Source organism: Octopus bimaculoides, chromosome 13, assembly GCF_046866305.1.
Source record: "Octopus bimaculoides isolate indiv1 chromosome 13, ASM4686630v1, whole genome shotgun sequence".
NCBI lineage: Eukaryota > Metazoa > Mollusca > Cephalopoda > Octopoda > Octopodidae > Octopus > Octopus bimaculoides.
In genome coordinates, this window is record NC_142940.1 from 20,406,493 (window position 1) to 20,416,492 (window position 10,000).

At 39.9% G+C, this 10,000-nt stretch overlaps 1 protein-coding gene and 1 long non-coding RNA gene across 3 annotated transcripts in view; one reads left to right on the forward strand and one right to left on the reverse strand.

Moving 5' to 3' along the window:
* Positions 1 to 10,000, reverse strand: part of LOC128249280 (uncharacterized) — a 50,549-nt gene that overhangs the window by 25,506 nt on the left and 15,043 nt on the right. The gene's annotated exons all lie outside the window — the stretch shown is intronic.
* LOC106871895 (uncharacterized) overlaps positions 1 to 10,000 on the forward strand; it is a 31,799-nt gene that overhangs the window by 5,662 nt on the left and 16,137 nt on the right. For both annotated transcript variants that reach the window (XM_089361567.1, XM_089361566.1), the window contains exon 3: positions 4,603 to 4,764. In XM_089361567.1, the coding sequence (XP_089217693.1) occupies positions 4,603 to 4,764 (162 nt within the window). The remainder of the gene's footprint in view (positions 1 to 4,602; positions 4,765 to 10,000) is intronic.

Sequence of the window (10,000 nt, forward strand, 5' to 3'; positions counted from 1 at the left end):
TGATGGACTTTTCTCGATGGCTGCTTTAAAACTCCGTATATATGCATATTTTGCATGTAGCATTTTTTGTAGATTCCTAATTATGATTCTTCTTACCCTTTGGTTAAGGTTGCACCTAACTTCTGTTTGGTCTTCTTGTCCTCCAATGAAATATATTTGTAAGTATTGAGAATCCTCATGCTGTAATGGCAACAATCTTCCAATTCTATGATGAATTTGACCTTGAATTTTGAAGGTAGGCATAAACCCTCTTTCGCTTACTATATTTGCACCAAAGGATGTCATCATGATTGCATTATTGTAACGCTGTATGTTTTGCAAAAAGTGTTTTGATTCTGGATTTGAGCCCAATAAAAGATCTTTTAATGGTTGTGGTGGACCAGCAAGAAGTGGTAACCGGATCTTTCCATTACTACAACACATACCTGGGGATTCATGGATCCATTTCTTGGCATCGTAATAATCACATAGTAACGACATGCATCCTATAGTAATAATGTCTTGCGAATTATATGCATAATTAGGATTATAATTGAATGCAGCCATTTTCCAATCATCAGTCGTAAAAGGACGCAGTTTAAATTCTTGATGCTTTAATCTATTTGTTATCCTCCTAGCGTTGAGCTCGTCCTGAGTTACAAGTTGCCTGGTTGCTGCAGTCTGTCGAGTATTCATTCTCACTCTCCTCCCACTTACTTCTGGAGTTTCAGACAGTCTTGCTGCTGCAGTCCATTGAGCATCTAATCATTGTCTTGTTTCAGCCTGTTCTTTAATTTCAGACTGTCTTGCTGCTGCAGTTCATTGGGCATTTAATCTTCGTCTTCTTTTTGCTTGTTCTTGACTTTGTGAGGCTCATATAACTGCATGCCTTTCAGCATCTACTCTCAGTCTTTTGGCCCGCAGATAGTCAGTCTCTTCAGCTCTTTTTCTTTTCCTACGCTGAGATTCCTTAAGTAGTCCAAATCTAGTTTTTTTTTGGATTCATTGTAGTAGGCTGAATTAATCTATATTTTCAACATTCACCAGGTCAATCATAGATATGAAAGATATGGAAAAGATCTGATAAAATAACGGAATAGTTTTATGATTTACATTTCATCAATATCGGAGCGATGTAATTTTATGCATTAGAAAAGGAATATTTTAATAAGCAAAACATACTTAGTTTATCATATTACCGTCAGTTCGAACACTTGCCTTATCAGTTGAACGTATACGGCAGCTTTCGTCCTAATTTTGGGACTGCCATGTTGGCTTGGCGATAACTATTAATTTCCAGTACCGCTGCCGTAGTCTCCTTTAGAGAGACTTAGAAATATTAATAACTCTATTTCTGAAAACCAGTGGATAGATTCCACTGAAATTAGATAAATAACCTTCGAACAGATAGTCAGCAGCGCCGCCTGGCTGGAGCTTGGCTGCTCTGCATTGACAAGGGGCAACACTCTGAAACTAGTCTGCAGATGCCAAACCAGCAAGGGGAAACTGCTGGCCTCCCCTGTTCGAAGGTTATAAAGGACACAGGTTTCGTGTGTCACATAGCTAGCTAGAGGCGATGGCTTCTTGGAGCTAATTCACGGCAGCTTTCGTCCTAATTTTGGGACTGCCATGTTGGCTTGGCGATAACTATTAATTTCCAGTACCGCTGCCGTAGTCTCCTTTAGAGAGACTTAGAAATATTAATAACTCTCTCTCTCTCTCTCTCTCTCTCTCTCTCTCTCTCTCTCTCTCTCTCTCTCTCTCTATATATATATATATATATATATATATATATATATATATATATATATATATATATATATGTATATATATATATATATATATATATATATTTGCTAGCATGCAGGTGAAATATGATAAAATTAAGTCAAACATGGATAAAAAACCCCCAGCTTTTTTATAAAATTATATATTCTTTAGACACAGAGCTACTCACTGTCGATCCAAGAATACATACTTAAATTTTATGTATCTTCCATGAAAAGTGGATGTATTTGCACTTTCAAAGGGGCTCTGTCCCGTGTTACAAACCCTATTAGGGTGAGGTTTAAATAATATTGTAAGATGGTGAAATTTTGGAAATCGTCTTTATTTAGTACCTAGTAATTATGTTGTTATTTTCATTGAAATCGGAGTTATTTGAAATTTGCCCCCCTTTTATATAGCTCATCGTCTTTCTCGTAAAAAATTTACATGAGAACACATACTTTGTTTTTATGAAACTTGTATTCCCTTTCGTCCTGTAGGTGTACAGGCACACAGACACACAGACGTTGAGCTTTATTATATATAATGAATGAGGGAAATGAAAAATGGATCTAGCAAGACTATTCAGCAAAACGGTCGTTTCGAATCATCCTGCATCTGTCCCTTACGGGTGGGATATAGTACATATAGTTGTGTTACATCCATAAATGCAGGCCGTGTCTTGTCCGGTGTCTGATGTAAATAAGATACGTTATGACATGTACTGAAATTCGTTTGGCATGTTATTGTTCACCACACACACACACACACACACACACACACACACATTGAATTCGACAGAGTCGACTAATCCCTTTCGAAATGTATGATCTTGTAACTACAAAAATGTAAGACGGATTTGGTTGAACGAATTTGCTACACTTATTTAATCGATCTTAGAGACATAGATAAATTCAGCTTCAATGAAGCTTGAGCTCAGGTCTGAATACAATATGGACTATTAGTCATTTTTGAAATCTATACTATCTTTCTTGTTCTACACTTGCCTTTTATTAACAAAGAAAGGAAAAAAAAAGATCTCAAGTATGAAATATAAAAGCGATGTTTACATAGATGTTGGCGCTCGAGATAAAATGTCATACGGTATTTTGTTGCTGTCAGAGTACAAGCTTCACTGAAGCCAACTTTTATTTCTCTTCGAAATCAATAAAATAAGTATCTGTAATATTCTGCATATCGATCCATTCAACTCGACTCCCTCCCCTATAAAAAGTGGTCTCGTGTAGAATAAAAAGAATCAATATTACTTGGTATAAAAGCGTTAGAGATGGCTGAAGAATTAGGGCAGTAGTTAGGCGTACAAATAGCACAGGGATTTGTAGGTCCGAAAGAATGAATACCAGTAATATACTGAGATAGATTTAACATAATATGAGGGCGTGCTGAAAAGTTCCTGGCTTTCGTTAAAAGAAAATACAGGAGGATCAGTTAATTATGATTTTATCCAACATGTTCCTCTCTCAGATTTACACACATATTGCAGGGGTTCTTCAGTTCTTCTAAGCCCTGTAAAAAGAACTTGGAAGTATGGGCCTCCAACCAGGCGTTTCACGATATGTTTTTCAACTTTGTTTTGCTTTTTTATTTCACTATTGTTGACATTTAAAATACTATGTTTCTAATATTTAATTATCTTTTATCCTTTATTTGCTTCAATCATTTGACTTCAGCCACGCTGGGGAACTGCATTAAAAGGCTTTGATCTTGTACATATTCTATCGGTTTCTTTTATCGAACTGCTGGGTTGCGGTCATCAGGAAGTGGGTACAAATATAACACAAACTCAAAGACACACACCACGCGTGCACACGCACACACACACCACGCGCGCCCATACACACACACACACACACACACACAAACACACTGACACACGACGGGCTTCCTCACACTTTCCTCTCCTAATTGGTCGACCCAGTGCTGTAGTAGAAGAAAATTGTCCAAGGGGCCTCGCAGTGGGACTGAACCAAAAACCACGTGGTTGTGAAGCAAGCTTCTTAACCGCAGTCAAGCATTTTTTGAATAACATGGTGATGGTGATGGTGATGGTGATGGTGATGATGATGATGATGGTGATGATGATGATGATGATGATGATGATGATGATGATGATGATGATGATGATGATGATGATGATGATAGTAAAATCTCCACGATAGGATACGATAGAGTAGGATAGTATTTCGGCACTCCAGCTTATTGGCATGAACATCATCCTGAGCCAGCCATTGAAGGCAAAAATGTTACTATCCTCTGAGATTTTCCAGTCAGCAACTACAGAACAATCCAAGCTTATTGTCCAGACATAATTATTAAAGACATGGAAGAAAATACTTGTAGACTAATAAATATAAAGGTTCCCACTGATAAAAAATACATCTGTAAAGGAATTTCACAATTTAAGTAAATATAAGGACCTGGAAATTGAAATACAAAAGTTGTGGCATCTTAAAGCAAGAACTGTTCCTGTTATTGTAGGTGACCTAGGCATGATAAAAAAAAAAAAATGTCAGAAACATGTAGATAACATCCCAGGAGAACCATGTCTCAGAGAAATCCAAAAGATTGTACTGACAAGTACCTCCCACATCCTTAGAAAAACTCAATCAGTTTAAATGTCTGTATTGTATTACATGAAGATATTTCGCTACTGCCCCTGCCACTTCCCCTCCCCAAGCTTTCAGTCATACTGTAACATCTCTTAACCTTCACTTGCCCTAGTATGCTGGATGTGTCTCGGAAAGTGTTTGTAACAAACATGCAGATTAAAAGTAAACAACAACATTTAATAATAACAATTAATCTACATTTTTTTACAATTACCAAATGTTGTAGATATCGACTGTGGTTTGCCACGCCAAGAGAAATCAGCAGTGATCAATTTTCAATCTAGGAACAGCGTGGAGTATAGCTGCTTGGTGAATCAGTCTGAACAAGTCAAACATTCGTCATATTGTAAGCCGACAGCAATTTGGTCAAAATCCCTAATAATTTGTGGTAAGTTTTAAGGAATTTTTTTTCTGCACTTTAAAATTAATCAGATTTAAGGCCGACCACTAGCTTGTAACACCACTTACTGGCATTGCTGTTTAACACCAGGTCAGTCTTGATCAAGCAGGTCTATGATTAATGACATACCAGTTGTGCTCATTTCATATTTTCTTTCAGGCATAGTGTATCTAAGACTATATTTCTCAACATGTCCCACAAATCACGTCTAGCTCTCTTTAAAATAGAAAGACATGTGTGATTTGAGGGAGATTTTGTCGTTATTTTTGGCAGGTTGGATGAGTGAGTGTATATATATATATATATTGCTTTTTGGTTCCAATATTTTGGCTTTGTCATCTAAAATCTACAATCAGCGATTAACAACCAACTTTTACTTGTTTCAGTCATTTGACTGCGGCCATGCTGGGGTACAGCCCTGAAAGATTTTAGTCGAAGTAATGGACCCGAAGATTTATTTTTTAAAAGCCTAGTACTTATTTTGTCGTCTTTTTTTTTTTTTTACCAAACCAGCTATTTACAGGGACGTCAACGCACCAACACCAGTTATCATGCAGTGATGGTGGTGGGGAGAACAGACACGAAGACAAACACACACACACACACACATACACACAATGGGCTCCTTTCGGTTTCCGTCTTCCAAATCCACTCAGAAGGCTTTGGTCGGCCCGAGGCTATAGTAGAAGACACTTGCCTAAGCTGTCACGCAGTGAGACTGAACCCACAGCCATGTCATTGTGAAGCAAGCTTCTTACCACATAGCCACGCCTGCGCATTATCTGAATATTTTTCTGTTTTTTTTTTCGTCTTTTTGCAAAAGTCTAATTATTTTAGGCAAAATTTTCCTTTGTTTCTTGTTCCTTTGAATATAAAACGTGGAGGAAAAAGAATAATTATCTCCTAAAATTTTGTTTTGAAGTAAAAATACGCATTAATTGTAAAAACAGCTTTGGCTTCGACAGCGAACTCGACAAAAGGTAAGTGGAATGTTAAATTTTTTATGCAGTTCTATGGATGAAGACTTCCCACCTCTAAGAATTCAAATTTCATAGAGTTACACTATCGCCAGGCCAACGGGACGAACTGAAGCAGTAACAGTTAACGAAAACGAAACAGCAAACGAAATGACGACGATGATGATGATGATGATGATGATGAACAGCCACAACAGCTACTGCAACTTGTCCAAAACCACCTCCACCATCGTTATAACAACAGATAGTGTCAAGAGCTGCTGCTGCTGCTACTATTACTACTACTACTACTACTACTACTACTACTAGTGCTGCTGCTGCTACTGCTGCTGCTGCTGCTGATGGTGATGATGAGGATGCTAGTGTTTTACGGCCGCTGCTGCTCCTATCTGCTTTGTGGTCAAAATAAATGGCCGTCTTTTGAAGCCCTTTCCGAACACGTGTTCGGTCCGGCAAGGATATTCTCTCGAGCCTTTTGCACTTTTGGGTAAGATAGTGGTGTTGAAGTGCATTACTTTCGAACTGGGACTTGGAAGACCTTCGTTGGCATATTCGGAGGATGTCCCTATAATTCCATGGTATTGGACACCACGGAAATCTTGGTTATCTGCACCATTCAAAAAGAAGATAAGGCTTTGACAGGATCAAAGACGAATTCGGATAATTCGGAGGACTTGCACACTGGGACCTGCAGAGACAAATCGAGGATATTAGGGCGGATGGTCTAGTTAAAATACTCAGAGTCTGCTTCGGTTCAGAGCTTCAGAGGTCCAGATGGTTAGGAGCTGAGATGGGGCAATGAACAATGTGGACAGCCTTACTCGGAAATGGACAAAGTGAAAGCTATCCTTGAAGGGTTGGGCAGAGGTGGTGAATGCGTACACCGTCTCTATCATATATTAGCGCTTGGTCGTCGTGGTTTGCCTCAGTTTTCAAAATATGTGGAAAAGATGAGTCCCACTACTCATGCCGTCTATTTGCTGCCAACATCATCAGCCAGAGCAACCTTTGATATACCATGGCTGATGATGCGCAAATATACGTTGTGGCTGCAGCACCAACACATTTTCCTGGACGATTATCATGTGCAGTCACTCTTTGAAAGGTGGGTTTTCCTACATCTTGCTCTTTAAGCGAATTGCAGTACTAGGTCAAAGGAAGATAGAAACTCTGCGCATGGCATATAGTATATTGTCAAGCACTCACAGTCCTCTACTACATAGGCAATGCAATCGTTGTAATTTTCAATTTAAGGATCTAGAAAGAACTAATGGCGGGCAAGTGCAGCGACCTACAGGAAGAAATTCTGAACATCGATAAGAATGAACTTGGTGTTCTGTACATGGACTACGGACAATTTCCAGAAATGTTTGGACTTGCAGTGCTGCCGAGATCATTGTTGGTTTGGAACAAACTCTACAAGTACGGTTGTGTCGTTAGCCGTGCCTGTCTGAGATGCATGCAGATCGACGAAACCATCTGCATGTACTGATTTAATGTCCAAGCTTTACTGACTTGTGGGGTTTTATCGAACAGCAGTTGTCACGTATAGAACGGATTTGCTACCTGTCAAGTCTATTGTGAAGGTCACTCTCCATCGTCTTCCATGGGCCCCAAAAAGTTAAACAGTTTTCCCATTTCTGGGAGTCATGGTGAAAGACATTGTAAGGTGGACACGGATGAAATGACTGAAAACGGACACCTTTTCCTGCAGCTAAGCCCTCATCCTGCACTTCAAGTTTCCCGTGCAGAGAAAAATGGGGGAGGGGCAGACGAAGTGCTTTTCTCAGGAAATTTGCTGAAAGCGTCGGTAAGGGTAATAAGGCACAAAGAGTGGAGGCAGAGAAACTGGGCACTTGTCTTTGGTGATCAGAGTAAGACAGGATCTTTGGCTGCCAGATTTGATCATAGGTTGTTCCATTTTTGAGGGATGTCCGATGTTTTATTATTGAGTGAGAAAGCAGTGCATGCCAACAAAGTGACACTGGGGTAAAATACACGAAGCCCGTTATACCCATCATGACTACCCGTCTGAGGCACATGCATCACAACCATATGTTCGCGACATGTTGATCTCATATCAAGATAAACAGCACATGACCTTGCAGGTGGAGCTCAGTTAGAATTTTTTTCAGGTCAAGTAGCCCATCCCGCTCAAAAGGTCCCTGAATAAGGTTTGTTTAAGGATGTTGAGCAAAACACCCATGTTTCCAAAGGTGAATTATTCAAGCCCAAAGAATTCCTCTCAATACATGGCTATGATGTTCCCCCACTGCTCATGATCAGAGATATACATATCGTCAGCCACTAAGGGACATACTGAACTGGTTAAGGTCAAGCAAATCTGTGGTATTGAGCAGAATATTTGCAGTAGCCCATCTTTTATACCAAGACAAAACAATGTACATGAAAACACTTCCACTCAGTTAAGAGCAGAAACCATGAGAGCCATTATTATTATTATTATTATTATTATTATTATTATTATTATTATTAGTATTGCCGCTATACTGTAAAGTCACGGAAATTTGGAACTTCGAAGTTGAAAAGTATTTTTAACCTTTTCGGCCTTCTAATGTCCCGTGTGTTCATTTTAATGTTACCATTGCAATTTTGAGAGTGTCTGGACCGCGCAGATAGTATTTTTGTGTAGAAACATCCACTGTCTTGCAGCGGGTGGGCATTAATAATTTTTGAATTTTAAAAACTTTCGGCAAAAGCAAATATTTTGCAATTTTCTTTAATTATTTAAAGGTGGTTGATAAAGAAGCCATCATAATGCTCGACAATGAAATGCGCCGCTTCTCGAGAAAAATGGAGAATGAGGGAAAAAATGAGAACATAGATATCGAATGGCCTAAACTTAATGACATTACTTAAAGGCTTTCTGCTCTGAAATAAGGAAAAATAAAGTCCCATTGCTGCCAATATTACAAACACCACAAGTGCAAAATCATGAACAAGTGCTGAAGACTCCTACACGTCTCTAAGCAACGTCAAAATTTCGGTGTCGACAACGAGAACAGCATCAGCAACAGCCGCAGCAGCAGTAACAACAACAACAACAACAACAACAACAACAACAGATCATAAATTTGTGATATGCTCAGTCGATTTAGATAGGACCCATAGACAGGGACCCGGTTACTAGAAGCTGAATACGTCCTTTCGGGCTCACAAAGACTGCAGGGACTGGATTAGTGAATTAGTTGAACGGCAGTTGACGGGAGCCGTCGTCAACAGCCGGTGGGGGATCACTCTGAAGAGAGCGATTAGAGTAGAATCGATAGCGTTTAGCAAAGATTTATAAATAGAAAGAAACAGATTAGAAAGAGAACTAATTTGCAAGCTAGAAGAGGCTATTATTAAAGGCACCACGACCGACGTGTTAGCGGCGAGAATGGCCCTTGGCTATTTCTTTGAGGCGAAACACGAAAGGTGCATTGTCAGAGCTAAGGCCTGTGCGCTAAAACACGAAAGAACTAAAGACGCCGAACGGTAGAGACGCGACATAGAAACAAAATCACGATCAAATCTTTGACGGATCTAGACGGACGCATACTACTCAGTTCAGAGCAGATGCGTGCGGCTTTCCAGCATCACTTTGCGCGATTGTTTGAGGAGGGTAATGGGTCGACGACGTTAGCGCACTTTATTTCGTACTTAGACGGCCTACTACGGCTCTCGGAGACGGACGCGAAATTCTGCGAAAAGGCGATCACAGCCTCTGGAATACGGGAGGTGATGAACTATTACACAAGTCGCGAATCGCTCGGTTTGGATGGTCTGCCCTATGAATTCTGTTTTCATGTCAGATTTGTTTGGAAGCCTCTTGGCAGATGTTTACAGTAACTGGCAGTAGAACCGGAGAATTCCTAGTGCTTTTAGCCGGGATGTGATAACACTGCTGAGAAAGAACGCCGATAATGAGGACGTGCTAAGGAATTTTCGGCCCATAACTCTGCTAAACACAGAATTTAAGATTTTGGCCAAGGTGTTAGCGAAAACGTTGGCGCTTGCCGTTGGTAGTCTGGTCGGTGAGGCACAAACTTGTGCAATTCCGAGCAGGTCTATCCACGACAGCCTCGACCTTATGTGATACATCGTAGAGAGGGCTGGTACTAAAGCTGGCTTCGATGGAAAGTGTTTGATAGGTTAATCCATCGCTACTTGGAAGCCGTCCTTAAAGCGGTTAGTTTTGAACCCGTTTTCAGAGGCTGGATTGCTGCAATGCACAGTGGCACCTG